Source organism: Haemaphysalis longicornis, unplaced genomic scaffold, assembly GCF_048455015.1.
Source record: "Haemaphysalis longicornis isolate Haplotype H1 unplaced genomic scaffold, Haemaphysalis longicornis Haplotype H1 scaffold_1, whole genome shotgun sequence".
Lineage (NCBI taxonomy): Eukaryota > Metazoa > Arthropoda > Arachnida > Ixodida > Ixodidae > Haemaphysalis > Haemaphysalis longicornis.
Genome location: NW_027526203.1, coordinates 260,511,255 through 260,525,495, shown reverse-complemented (window position 1 = coordinate 260,525,495; position 14,241 = coordinate 260,511,255). Strand labels below are relative to the sequence as shown.

The 14,241-nt window shown below is 47.0% G+C and overlaps 1 protein-coding gene across 3 annotated transcripts in view; it reads right to left on the bottom strand.

Moving 5' to 3' along the window:
• Positions 1 to 14,241, bottom strand: part of LOC144144910 (bone morphogenetic protein receptor type-1B-like) — a 147,545-nt gene that overhangs the window by 98,531 nt on the left and 34,773 nt on the right. The window contains exon 10 of one of the 3 annotated variants that reach the window (XM_077676412.1): positions 7,996 to 8,126. The exons of the other annotated variants lie outside the window; for them this stretch is intronic. Coding sequence (XP_077532538.1) covers positions 7,996 to 8,126 — 131 coding nt within the window. The remainder of the gene's footprint in view (positions 1 to 7,995; positions 8,127 to 14,241) is intronic. 3 annotated transcript variants of the gene reach the window in all.

Below are 14,241 nucleotides of genomic sequence, written 5' to 3'. Positions count from 1 at the left end.
ATACTGACACCACTTTTAACGTAAACTTCGCTCAAATAAGCTACATAATTAGGAAAAACTGGAATGGTCATGCGACCCACCAGCTGATTTCCCGCAACAGAACCTGTGATGTCACATGGGCTAAGCTCTGCGATTGGCGGAGGCTGGCAGAAGCAGACGCAAATTAGGTAGAGCTTACAAACTAGACGAACGAGCGATTTGCGCTTAAATTTAGGGCACATTCTTTACAAAGCAATAAGAATGATGGGACAAACAGTGGAAGTTACGAAAGCACATGTAAACATAGAAGTACTGATGCGTTCTGCTGTTCGTACTGCGCACAGCATGCTTGGTTTCGCTGCACAGCACTACGGGGCTTGGGGTTGTCTCAGACGACACTGGCCGATTGACGCAAGCAACGGTGTCTTACATGACCCCATTTGTCGAGCGAGCACTGTTTCAGGGAACGAATATTTTCTCCCAGAACAAAAACAAGCCAGGTTTAAATGCGGGCAAAAAAAAAAAAAAAAAAAAACCAAACGCTTGCCACGGTATGGTGGCGCCATCTAGGTTACGGAACGTAAAGAAACGCTGGAACAAACCAACACCGCTGTACAGGGTGGAGACAACCTTTGAACGTTCCCGTTCCGCCGCAATTGGGCCAACGGGCTCAACGCGTTATTCTTTTCGTTTCCCACGAGACCTAGCAACGCGAAACAGACAATATGATTCAAACTTCTTCAGTAAACCGCGTTGCGGCGTTAATTTTAGCGCGGTTTTGACACAATGACTTGCTTCGGCGGCGAGCGAGCAACCGAAAATGGCGGCGCCAGCGTATACGTGTCTCTACCCTGTACGGTGGATGCGTGAATGAAGGTACTCTAGGCTGCAGAGCGGTCGGTTTCAGTGATGTCACTTGGGACCACGAAAACGCACGATTGAGCGGGAAAATCAAAATTTTAACCTAAATTGTTTAATTTCTCAGTGAATAAAGCATCGTTTGTATCCGGACAAGCGCTGGGGGCACTATAAAACACGAAATCTTTCGAATAAAACCAACTTGCATTTTCTCTTCATGGCTCCTTTAAGTCCCTTGCCTACAAACTGCGTGGCGTGCATACACGGCTGGCGCACTGTTTCTGTCGGAGCTTAATCGTCTACGGCTTAATCGGCACCAGCGTGAACCGCACGCAGCGTTTTCTCCCTGCAAAAACGCAAAACGCGCCCCGCAAGCACCGCTAGCCACAGGCGCGCTGACGCAGCCGCGGAGACCACCTGCGCGATGCGGGTAGCTCCTTCAACGGCTTCTAACCTCTCGCTGAAACGCAACTCGAGGGGCATATAAGAGGGGCGTGCGAGAAAAAAAGCGGATAATGTGGGCGAAATTTTAATTGTAAAACGTGACACGCGCCGCTTACGAAAGCGCCCATCAAATATCCTCCGCGGTGGTAAGCCTAATCGCCACTGGCGTTGCCGCCGCCGCCGCCGCAAGCCGCCGCTTTGCACTTCGTTCGAGTTCACTCATGCTTGTTGGGTTTCGTCGCCCCAGCAAGCATTTGTGAATCTGTATGAGCCTTGCACGCGCGTTTTTTTTTTCACACCGGCGTCCGCGATTGCGTGCCGGCGGCGGGAAGTGACTCGCGCTGCGCGCAGCAGTGGGAGGAGCCTGACCAGTTTGGCCAATGGGGAGGCGCGCACCCTATGGCGGGAGCTTCGAAGCGCTCGGGGATGGCGGCTGGCTAGACGATAAGGCCGCCGCGAAGGATATTTGATGGGCGCTCTCGTAAGCGGCGCGTATGACGTTTTACAGTGAAAATTTCGCCCACGTTATCCGCTTTTTTTCTCGCATACCCCTCTCGTTTGCCCCTCGAGTTGCGTTTCAGCGAGCAGTTAGAATCGGTCGCTGGAGCTACCCGCATCGTGCGGGTGGTCTCCGCGGCTGCGTCAGCGCGCCTGTGGCTTGCGGGGCGCGTTTTTTCGGGAAGAAAACGCTCCATGCGGATCACGCTGATGCCCGCATAGACGATTAAGCACCGATAGAAACAGAAACAGTGCGCTGGCCGTGTATGCGCGCCACGTTTTCTTTTTCAGGCAACGCTTCACGGGATGAACACTTCATTATAACCGCGTATTTCAATGTAGCGAAATTTCAATGTAACGAAGTAAATTACGAATTTTACCGACTTCGTTACATCGAGGTTTAACTGTAGAATTTTTTTTTGCAATTCAGTAATCAGATCTAAACACAAGTTGAGGTATTTAATGTCAACAATACAATGTGTCCATAGACCGTCATAACAGTGTGTCTCGGTGCAGAATTTCAGGAGCAGAATTTCGCTGTTACCACAACCAAGTTTGTTTAAATTTTTCAATTACTGCTACACATGTAAAAATACAAAAATACTGCATCTGCTGCTGAACACTAGGGCTGCCTTCAAAACATTCCCTGCAAAGTGCAGTCTTCAGTTCACTGCTCTTAAAATAATTAACCCTTTCCTTACCGCGCCATAGGACATCGAACGCGGAGTTCCGATGATTTCAAACGTCCCACGGAAGCGAAAAACGGAGCCTTGTGGACAATTAATGCCATCTGCCGTATTTTTTGACAACTCATTTTTCGATTCCATTATTTTTTATTTGTATTTCCAGTGTGGAGACGGCGTCGAGAGTGAAATTTGAACCCGCAATAGCGGCGAGTTTTACGAAAATAGCGTCCACTTCACGGCGAGCTCCGCAAAGGCGTACAGCTGTAGCAGGGACTTCGGCAGCTGCTGCTGCTGATTTTTCTTGCCCCAGCAGCAGTGATGACTCCAGCAACAACGTGGATTCATCAGGTTTTAGTTCTTATGAAGACACTCCCATTCAACGGCCCCAGACTTCGACAGGTGCTGCCAGGTAAGGTTCATTTTTGACTTCGCGCTGTAGTTATAAACAAAACGTGCTTCCTATCTGACGGCTGCGGTTTTACTTTCAAGTGTAGGGTCTAGACAACGTGCGGCAGGGATATTTTGCCAAATGCCCCGTATCGCATTATCACCTTCGAGATAGCCTGGCGCCACAGCCGGCTATATAGATAGCGACCTGCCCATCGCAGTCGGCGATATAGGAGCTAGAGTGTTCAAAAATTGCCGTGTAGGGACGGTGCGCCCCGTCAGATGGGGCTAAGTTTAATCCCCAAACTCGCCAGCTTCCCTTCGCTTGCAGTGGGGCCTGCAACTGCTCACATGAAAAGCAGTGGTCGTACAAATCAATGCCGAATTTACCGATAACTGCCTTTAATACTGGCCAGCAATGAGAATTCACGGTTAAGTCTAGAATTGTTTCTTAGCTATGCGAACACCAACATACACAAGTAAACCACACTGTTACCATATCGACTGGTATTCTTTGTTTTCGAGCCTTTTTGTTCATTTAACTCTTTCAGTACGGCGCCATCAGGGTGTCTAGCAAATTGCCTAATTCAATTTCCCTGACTTTTCCATGTTTTCCATGACCATTTTAAACGAAATTCCCTGACCTATACAACAGGCGCCATTCTGTGGAAATGATCGGTGAAGCATATACTAAGCACATTCTGGAGTTTGTTTAGTTTGAGGTTTGCTTGCCTTCTGTTACGGCTTCAGAGAGTTTATTTCATCTTGCGGGATAGAAGCTTCAAGTTGTGCTTCAGCGAGCACCTTTTGCTTTTTTTTTTATTGTCCTGGCTCAACATGCAACGTGAACAGCATGGTGCGTTGCACGCGATTCGGGCGCGTCAGCGTTGTGCGTGCGATTTTTTGACGCCCGCGTCGACGATTCGCGCACGCAGCAGCTTCTGCCTCGCTCAGAAAATGACGCGCATCGCGCGAGGCAGTGGGAGGAGCCTGCCGACTTGCGCCAATGGAGAGCCGCACGCCTCATGGCGGCAGTTTCGAAGCTCTCGAGACAGCCCCGCCACAGGCGTTTAGGCTTACCACCCCGGCAGGTATTGCATGGGCGCTTTCACTAGCGGCGCGGATGATGTTTTATAGTACCGTTTTCGCCCACATCATAAGCTCCTTTACCTCACAAGCAACTTCGTGCGTGCCTTGTGTGGCATTTTAGAGAGCGCTTAGAAGCGGTCGCTCGAGCTGCCGTCACCATTTCGCGGTCGAGGAGGCCGCCATGTTTCCGCTGCCGGCAGCACCGCGCGCAGCGTGCAGGCGGTTCCGCCTGGTTCCGCGGCAGCGTCAGAGCGTCTGTGACGTGCGCGGCGCATTTTCGCGAGCAGAAAACTCCCCACGCAGTTCACGCTAAACCATGTCATGTTCCTTTTTGATTAGGTAAATCTGGCTCCTGATGTCATACGAAAAAAGTTCTTTTAAGATTAGCTTCCAAAAAGTGCTGACTTAAAATTCGCTGAAAAAAAAAAAAAAAAAAGCGCGTTGTGCGTGCGATTTGGGCACCATCTACATCGCCCCTCTGCGAAGTGCAACCAGCAACCGAAGCCAGCTGCGAGCTGCGTGAACCTTAACTCTATGGCGTGAACCGCACGGCGAGTTTCTGCACGCGATTCGTGCGCGGTATTTTCACGGCCGCGTCGACGATTTCGTGCCTGTGGTGGCTCCTTTCCTGCACAAGCAAGTGCGTTTGCGCCTTGAGTAGCGATCTAAAGAGCGGTTAGAAGCGGTCGTTGAAGCTACCGCACTACTCCGCGGCCGGTGCAGCCGCCATGTTGCCGGCGCCTGCCGCTCAGCACGCACCGTGCGGCCCCACGGTGCGGGTGGTTTTCGCGGCGGCGTCAGCGCGCCTGCGTGGCGCGTTTTCGCTTGCAGAAAAACCAGAAAACGTTTCATGCGGTTCACGCTTTCGTCGCGCGCGAACGTGTTGCGTTCGGTAACTTCTTGGGGGCCCCAACACTGGTTTCCCCTATTCTGAAACTGCGGGCAGGCCCCGAAGTGGTTTTCCCTGACTGGTACTACTTGATTGAAAAATTCCCTGACAATTTCCTGACTTTTCCCGGTGGCGCAAAATTCCCTGACTTTTCCCGGTTTTCCCGGTTTTCCCGGTCACTAGACACCCTGGCCATAGGCCATCAGACGCCGGTGTCCGATGATTTCAAATGTCCCGCAAAAGCTAAAAACGGCGCCTGGTGGACAACTAACACCATCTGGCGTATTTATTGACAACTCATTTTTCGATTTTATTATGTTTTGTTGATGTTTCGCGTGCAGAGACCACGCCAAGAAATTTGAACCCGCGATAGTGGCAAGTTGTGTGAAAATGGTGTCCATCGGACACGGAGTTCCGATGATTTCAAACATCCCGCAAAAGCTAAAAACGGCGCCTGTCGGACAACTAACGCCATCTGGCGTATTTATTGACAACTCATTTTTCAATTTTATTATGTTTTGTTGATATTTCACGTGAGAGACCGCGCCAAGAGTTAAATTTGAACCCGCGGTAGTGGCGACTTGTGTGAAAACGGCGTCCGATGTATTTGGGCTGTATTTATAAACAAAACGGGATTCCCATCTGACGACTGCGGCTTCACACATTAACGTGTAGGGTCTGGACAACGTACGGTAGGGATATTTTGCCAAATGCGTCGCGTCATATCGCGTTTTCACTTTCATGATAGCCTGGCACTCGTGTCAGATTACCGATACGGAGTGATGCGCGACACTTCTCAAGAGCGCTGGGTTTCTTTTCTGGTTTTTTACCACTAAAGTGAAAAGGATCTTGTGTCAGAACACAAAAAAGTGTGCTTGGATGCATGACCGACTTACACTCGAGGGCTTCGAGGAGTGGCACAGCCGTCAGTTCCGCTAGGTTGACGGGTCCACAAAAATACAAAACTTGGTGTACAGCGTTGATATATATATTGAATCATAGCCAAGAAATGTAGGAACAATTTGTATATCTTCGAATTCCTAAAATAATTTTTCGGCTCATTACAATCGCCTATATACGTTGCGTGTATACTTTTTTGTGCATTTTTTTCTGATTATTTGACTAATAAACTGTAAGTAATTGTACCTTTCCCAAAACTGCTGGTATGTGTTTGTAAGAGCAATCTATAAGCTACAATTACATGCATAGCAATGCTAAATGTGTCCACTAGCTCAAGAGAAAAAAATAGTTTTGTGGAAGCACTCAAAATCAGCCGTTTTTCCGCCGTACAAAAGAGTTAAAAGGGCACTGGCACAAAAATTTTTAATCTTGTTTTTTTTTTTGTTGCGATACGTAGCTAATTAGCTATTTGTCATGTGTGGAAACCTCATTTGCTTCAGAGCGCGATGGTTGTTTAATTAGAGACGTTTTTGATAAGGCCAGTCGCCGTTTTTGGTTTCGACAGGTGTGGCGAAAGGTTGGATTTTGTATAAACAAAGCTGTCCACGTGACTGTCGGACGAATATCACAAAGCAGAGTTGCCGTAGCACTGCCGATTCTGCGTCGGCAACAGTTTCTGCTAATGCCTTTATGTACTGATCTCGTCAGCCACTTAATTAAAAAGCCACACTGCGGATGTGATGCAGGCATTGCGAGTGCAAATTGCTGCGGTGGCTTGAGAACGACGCACGACGCTCGAGGCAGTGGGTGGGCAGACGCGCGTTGGGAGCAGCCTGCCGGTCTGCATACAGGTCCACCTACAGATGGCTTAACACTGCAGCGGACATACGATTGCCGCTCTCGTAAGCGGTGCAGATGGCGGTTTTTAATGCAATTTGCTATCACATCATTACCTCTTTCCTTGTATCTCCAGCTTTGTTAGCGCCATGACTCATGAGTGCCATTTAGTGGAGCGGCAACAAGTTATCACTCGAGCTACCCGTGCCTGCCTGTGCCACTTTGTGGCCGCGGCCGCCGCCTGCACAATGACCGTGCTGGTAAAATATGCGGCTTCCCTCAGTGCGCCTGTCGTCACTTTTTCGTCTTCATTCTTTTTTCGTACAGCAAACGACTGGAATGGCCTTTCTAACGAAATCACTGCCATAACGTGCCCTTCCACATTTTTGAACACCGTAACAAATTAACTTGCACTGGGCAAGTAGAGGTGTGCACAGGCTGAGATTTTAAGTCTGGGCCTGGGCTGGCCCGGCCCAACACAGTATTTTAAGCCCCAGCCTGCCCTGCCCAAAATGCAATAAACAGACCAGTCAAACACAGCATTTACAATTAACACTTACACAACAAAAACCTCTCTTACTTTGCTATCATCCCTCGTTTGTTCTAACAACACATTCCAATTATTAGAACTAAGGTAAAAGATAGATGTTTCTCATGTAAACAAATAATTCACCTATGAGCGCCAATCATTCTCCAGACGCATGTGGAGGATCCAAAATTAGAAAAACGAAAAGCAGTTTTGTTCACAGGACCCTTCCCCACCAGTGAGCAAAGAGGCAAATGTGTTTTGTCGCAGCACACTTCACTCTGCTCTTTTGTCTTCATTGCATAAGGGAGAAAGGGCCGAAGGTTTGAGCATCAGCGGCCCCCAATGGACTGTGCTGTTGTAGCAAAAGGCAGCGCCGCCCTGCAACGTCCTAGCAGGGGCTGTCTCAGCAACATCCTCAATTTAGAAATTTAAGAAAGAGGGCTAGTTCATGTGCTGCGATTTAAATCCATTTGCATGTCAAGATTCCAGAACAATCCCGGGCGGCTGGAGATAATTCTCATCTGGCCTAAACAAAGCCCCCAGGCTTTCAGGCATGTCCGTATCCATGCACACCCCTGTGTGCAAGTATAGAAAATAAATGAGCGTTTCCTTTCTGTATTTGTGCCTGTTTAGTTCATTTCAGATGGCACAAATATTTTTTTCCACCGTGTTTTTTTTTTTAATTGCGATAGTACACCCGATGGCATAAATACTATGTTACAAGTATGGGTGAACTACCGTTTCGCGAAGAAACGGAAGAACTGGGAGACCAAAGGCGTTACACTAGTAGGGTAACCTGGTGAAATAACAGCCCCCTTTGTTGGCGCTGTGCCTAGCAAGCACTTTGACGTCGTCTGCTGCGCAAATGCAGAGGAGCATACGGAAAATGCGAACCTCACCTCACAGGAACTCCACCGTTTGGGCACCTGCGGCCGCGCATTGTCCACGCAGACCACCTTGCGCATTTCTTCAAAGCTCGGGTCTGATGGAACCACGTCATGGAAAGGGATGCGGTACTCTTCCACAACACCTGCGGGTGTAACCAGAAAAGAAAAGCACACGATCTCTTGAGTTCCAGGAAATCCAGAAAACAGAGCCTTTCAAAGCTTGAACATTATGCGAACATTTCACAGCACACACGCACACACAACAAAAACAAGTGCATTGCAAACTTTCTCATCAGCTGTATGTTGCTGAATACTGTTGTATGCTGCTGAATACTGTCTCTGATTACAGAGACAATGAAGGCACAACAGAATAAGAAAGTTCATAGATAATAAGGCTCCAAGCCAATAATGTGATTCTGAATGAGTCAGTAGTACACATGAATTCATTCGTGACTGCGGGAAAATTGACAGATTTTTAGGGGTCCAAGAAAACCTTTTTTTCTGCTAAAAAAATTGGTTCGGCCCTAATTATAGTAGCCCAAATTGCAGATTATTGGACGTCCTTTCCAATAACACCAGTTTTTTAAACGTTTTCATACATCATAGTTGCGAAAAAAATGATAAAAAAGGAGTTGTGTATAACAAACTACCGGTAGTAGAAAAAAAAAAAATTAGAACATACATTTTGCAGGGCAACATTTCAAAAACACTCCCTAGACAAAATGTCGACTTACGCAGAACAGTTTGTCAGATAAATCTGGCGGTTTGACATATCAGAGGCACCAATTTGCCCCCATGTAACATAAAAACATCTTGTCAATGACTGACTGACTGTGCTGGCCGCAAGGCCAGCACAGTATTTGGAACAAGCACACGATGTGGAAAAACATGCATGAAGTTGAAAATGAAATCCGTGGTTGATGCTTGTTGACGTTCACTGTCAGTTATCTCTCAAAACAAAGTTGCGCTTTATTATCATCTTCTGACTCATTATTGTAGCCTTGCTTGCAGGAATGAGGTGCGATGCGCTAGAATCGTGCCCTGTAAACTTTGGCTGAATAGCTGTTGCGCGATAAACAAGATCAGCACTACGAGCCTCCTCCATTGCAGCGCCACCTAACATTTTTGAAATGAAGCGGTACAAAACTTATTGGAGACTCTGTCCGAATAGACAGTTCAACTAAGATGCACAACTAGACCCCCCGGAGATACCCTCGTATGGAAACAAAACTGGCAGGCGAAACTGGCAGGTGGTGTGTTAGGCTGGTTTGAAGCGGTCTTCTCGTCGGAACAGATATCTGGCGACTGGGTGTTATCTTTTGATTTGCATCGGAAGTTCTTATCTAAGAAATCAGGTTAGGGTTGGCTGAAATCAGGAGTGGCACGTTTTTATCGAGGATCAGTCGCGGACGCTCAAGGCGCCATGGCAGGTAGGCTTGAAGTTGGGTAACTGCGTAGTAGCGCCAAATACGAATTTCGCGATGCAGAAACAAAACCGAAACAGTTGTAAACTGTTCGCGAATGATTCTGTGGTAAGTAGAACTACAACACAACTTAGAACAACATGTGCAAGGCAATAAAACTGCCTAAAATCATAAAGTAGCTTTGCAAACAGGCACTGCTTGACATTTGCAGCCGATTTCAGGGATTATTACTGTCAGCGTGCAAACCTGACGATTGTAAATCGTTTGCTGATTCCCCTCCCCATTCATGCCCTAAAAACAAAAACCAAATGCTGATGCAGGGTAATTATGAGTGGCACGCATTCTTCGTTGGTAGCAGTGACGCGCGATGACCAAGCCCCTTTTCCACACCCAGGTGATGCAAACGCGTGTCAAAAATCACGTTTTTCTTGCAAAACTGAAAGCAAAACTGATTTTGAAATTTTCTGAGATAACTCCAAATAGCTTTACATGTTCCAGCAACCCCTGGAACACTATGAAAAGGCGCTCCCAAAGTATCGATCAAATTGATCGATTTTGAATAGGCGTGGTCATGGCAGAGTTAAGTGAACTGCCCAAAAAGGACAAAGACATCAAGGAAAGGTAGAAACACGAAGCATAAACTTCCAATATCTAAAACTTTTCGCTTTTGTCCCAATGATTACAGTAGAAAAACTTGCCAGCTATACACGCACCTCCCCGTGTGATCGTAAAGTCTCACGTGTTCCATATACAGTTGAACCCCTTTATAAGAGACACGTACCGGGGAGCAGTTTCTGTCTCTTATACGAGATGTCTCTTATAAGCAGGGTACCATGTTTTCACTTGCTAATCAGACCCTAGTTCAATGTGGGCACCGTATGACTAAAATAAGCTCAAAAGGACGCTACAGCATGTTTCAAAAGATTCATTCTAATTATTGTTTGGTCCCAGAATTTATGAAACTTCGTTTGCTTCATGACTGTATTTACACTGTTTTTTACAACCGATTCTACAAGCTTTTTTTCCTTTCCTTGTTTGTGGAAGATGAATCGTAGATGTTGGGTTCACAAGCCTGATGAATAACCAGAGCGCACAGCTTCTTCCGCTGTGTGGTCAGGCTATTCATTACGCTTGCAGGACTCAACGTCTGCAGTGCTTCTTGATTGGGAGCTACGCGAGTAGGAGAGCCTGCATGTGTGATCGCGCTCCATCCAATGAATGGCAGTAAGCTTCAACTACTTCTGCCAGTTGCATTTCCATTGGCAGGGCTTCTCATTGTCATTTCATAGCTGACTGAACCACTTTGTGTTTGCTAAAGTTATAATAAATAGCGACTGCACCTGTCTGTCGTCTACCTGTGTTTCCACAATGGAAGCAACTGCAATTAGTGACTGGTGACACTGCATCTGAAGTTAAAATGTCTGTTACAAACGAGATTATTGATTAAACTTCAAGGATGACTTGTCCCTTATAACCAATCTTCTACATCCAATGTCTGTTATAAAAGAGGTCAATTTAATGGGAAAGATAGGGCAGCCAACCATGTGGGTGAATAGTGTCTCTTATACCCATTTGTCTCTTACATCAGTGTCTCTTATAACGAGGTTCAGCTGTACTAGTAAGTTCTTCGAACATAGGAAAGTCAGTTCTACATCAGAGATTGGAACTGCAGGCCTACTAACAGCTTTTGTATTTTCTACACAAGTTGTGCTCTGCCGCCTCCTGAAAGTGCACGCCTGTCGAAAAACAGTCTGCAGCCGCAGGTAGGACAGCAACTGAATGGCTAAGCTGCCGAGAAATATAGTGCCCTGTTTGCCTGGTTTGTTGTCTGCTGCATGAATAATGAACACTGTTGACAACGCCATCTGCACACACCCCGAACTTGATCCTGCTGGCTTCTCAGTGCACCTCCGAGCTGAAGTGTTATGTTGACCATGTAGCCTACATTGACAAACACACTACCTCATCTTGATACTGCAATGTTGTGGAGACGTTTAGGTGCGCTGATAATTACCGTGTTCCGCTAAAAAACACGCATCAAGTAAAAACATGCTTGAGGCCTCAAGGGCCTCAAGTTAACATCTGAGATGCCAAATGAGGATTACTAGCAATTTTTTGATCTGCATACCCTATTTGCTGGCAATAGTGACCTACCTCCCTTGAAGAAATCGATCCTGAGATATGATTCAGCTCACTAAAATATTTAAAAAATGGATAGCGAAGAACCACTTGTGAGCAGCACTTGCTAAGTCATGTGAACACCCGGTAACAAACTGCATGCAATGCCAAGTTTCCAGAAGCTGCCTGGAAGCTGCTGGCTTTCCAGAAATGAAGGCAGGGGGAGGGGGGGTTGCATCGCAGCCAGAAGTGATGATGAGTGCCCATTCTTTATGTTAAATCTCTTGCAGGGTATGAGCCTCAATCATCACCACCATCGATGGAGATTCCCGTGTGATTAAGGCTTTCTCCCCGTTTCGTGCAGCCATGGCGCCAATCTCCCTTGTGTCGTTCTTCCACTACATTTAGGTGCCAAAACCCTGGAAGATGGCCACATGCCATGAAAAATACTACTGACGCCACCTACGGCGTGCAGTTTGCAGGACCCCATTATTTTGACCACCATTTTCTGCCTAGCCCTGCCCTCAGCCGAAGGTCGCCATGGCTGGCCCTGACCGCCCGCTCACACTGACCGAACCTTCAACCCGACGCAGACACAAAACGTCACGTCTAGTGCACCACGCTTGGGATCAACCGTATGTCTTCCAAGTGCCAAGCTAGTGACCTTGACACTATGCGTTTGTTGTGCCATTAAGATGCTGCTAAAAGCAGCGACTGAGCTCCACCAAGCCCCCTCACCATTTCTGTCGGACTTGCTGGAGGCAATTAACAAGCTCGAACGGAAGGACGCCAAACTCAACGAGCTGAACGAGATGATCAGTGAGCTGCTCGAAGGCAACGAGTTTGAATATGATTTCTCTGAAAAACCTCATCACCTCGGGAAATGAATGACACTTGAGAGAGACAGAGCTTGGGCTCTCTCTGCCACATTAGTCAGCCAGGAGATCTTGTATTTTGTCTGCATGGCCCCTTTAAAGGGGCCATGCAAACAGAGTAGAAGTTTGTTTTAGTCGAAAGATTTTGTGTTTTATAGTGCCCCAGCACTTGTCCAGAAGCAAACGATGCTTTATTCATTGAGAAATTAATCAATTTAAATTAAAATGTTGATTCTCCTGCCAAATCGTGTGTTTTCGTAACGCCTGCAATGATGTCACAAGAACAGATCTTCGAGCGGAACCCAGTGCGTCATTAGGCCCTGCAGCCGACTGCAGAGCCTTGTTTACTGTCAGTCCTCTTAGATGGCACCACCATACAGTGCCGGGCTGTCTTCTGCCTTTACTTTATTTGTGAACGTATTTGCAGCTGGCTTGTTTTTGTTAAGGTAGAAAATAATTGTTTCGTGAAACATGGTGTTCGCTCGACAAATACGGTCACGTAACCGTTGCTTATGCCAATCGGGCAGTGTCATCTGAGACAACCCCAAAGCGCCGCACTGCTGTGCAGCTAAAGCAAGCATAGTGTGCGCAGTACCAACAGCAGTGCACATCGGTACTTCTACGTTTACGTGTACCTTCATAACTTCCAATGTTTACCCCATTATTCTTACGGCTATAAAAAGCATGTGCCCTAAATTTAAGCGCAAATAGCTCGTTCAGCAAGCTTATAAGCCCTGCCTAATTTGCATTTGCTTTTGCCGGCCTTAGCCAATCGCACAGGTGCCCATAATGCGTCATAGGTTCTGTTGCGGGACATGAGCTAGTGAGTCGCATGGCCATTCCCTTTTTTCCTAATTATATAGCTTATTTGAGTGAAGTTTACGTTAAAAGTGGTGTCAGTATGATTCTAACAAGGCAATATTTCGAATGAACCACACTTGTGTTTTGTCTGCATGGCCCCTTTAATTGCTAAGAAATCACTAATAAAACAATGCCTTTCCCTTCCTCATTTCCCTCACAGCGATTCCATGATGCAAACAACGGCTGCTGCAGCCGCTGTTTGCGTCACGATAAACTGGAAGCAAGTGAGGTAGCGGTGATGTACAGCGGTATAGAAGCTACAACGCTACCAGGTACGAAGTGGTTTTATCAATTTCGGACAAATCAGCCGTGCTTTCCCAAACTCCCCCATGCTTTGCTGCTCCAAACCACAAAACAAACTGTTTGTTTCTTCATGGGACCCATGATCAGTATTGACGCTTTGTTGAAGAAAAGCATATTGTCCTTCTTAGGCCGCATGAATGTTGCCCTCGAGCCAACCGCTCGTGCACGGCTTCCCAAGCCGCCTCACATAGCGGTATCGCCACAAGCATGGACGAGTAGTGCCATCCAGCAGCAGCCAGGAAAGACGTTGCGTACGCCAGACATTGCGTACACTTGAAAATACTGCCGTTAGATAAAATAAGCGTTACCGCAGTTTTTTTAGTGTAGCGAAAGCACGCAGAGAGTCACAGTAAAAGTGGTTATGCCCACAGCACCGCACAAGGGTCGCACAATCTTCTGGCCCGAGTATTGCCCCAGGTAATGCGCCAAAACCACAACAAACTTGTTGGCTTTTGGGGTCGCAGCGTTATCTATCGGTTGTGCTCCCATGATAATGTTTCCAGCTTTCTTTTTGTTCTTTGACGTTCAATCATGACACTACAAAAACTTCCAGTTAAATTTTTATACACTTCTGAACACGTATCGTTAAAATATTTGTCACGCAATTGTAACCACTTCCGCTGTAAATTGTGTAGTATGGCCAGTGGCAGCGACACCTGTGTTCCCATTTTCGCTAT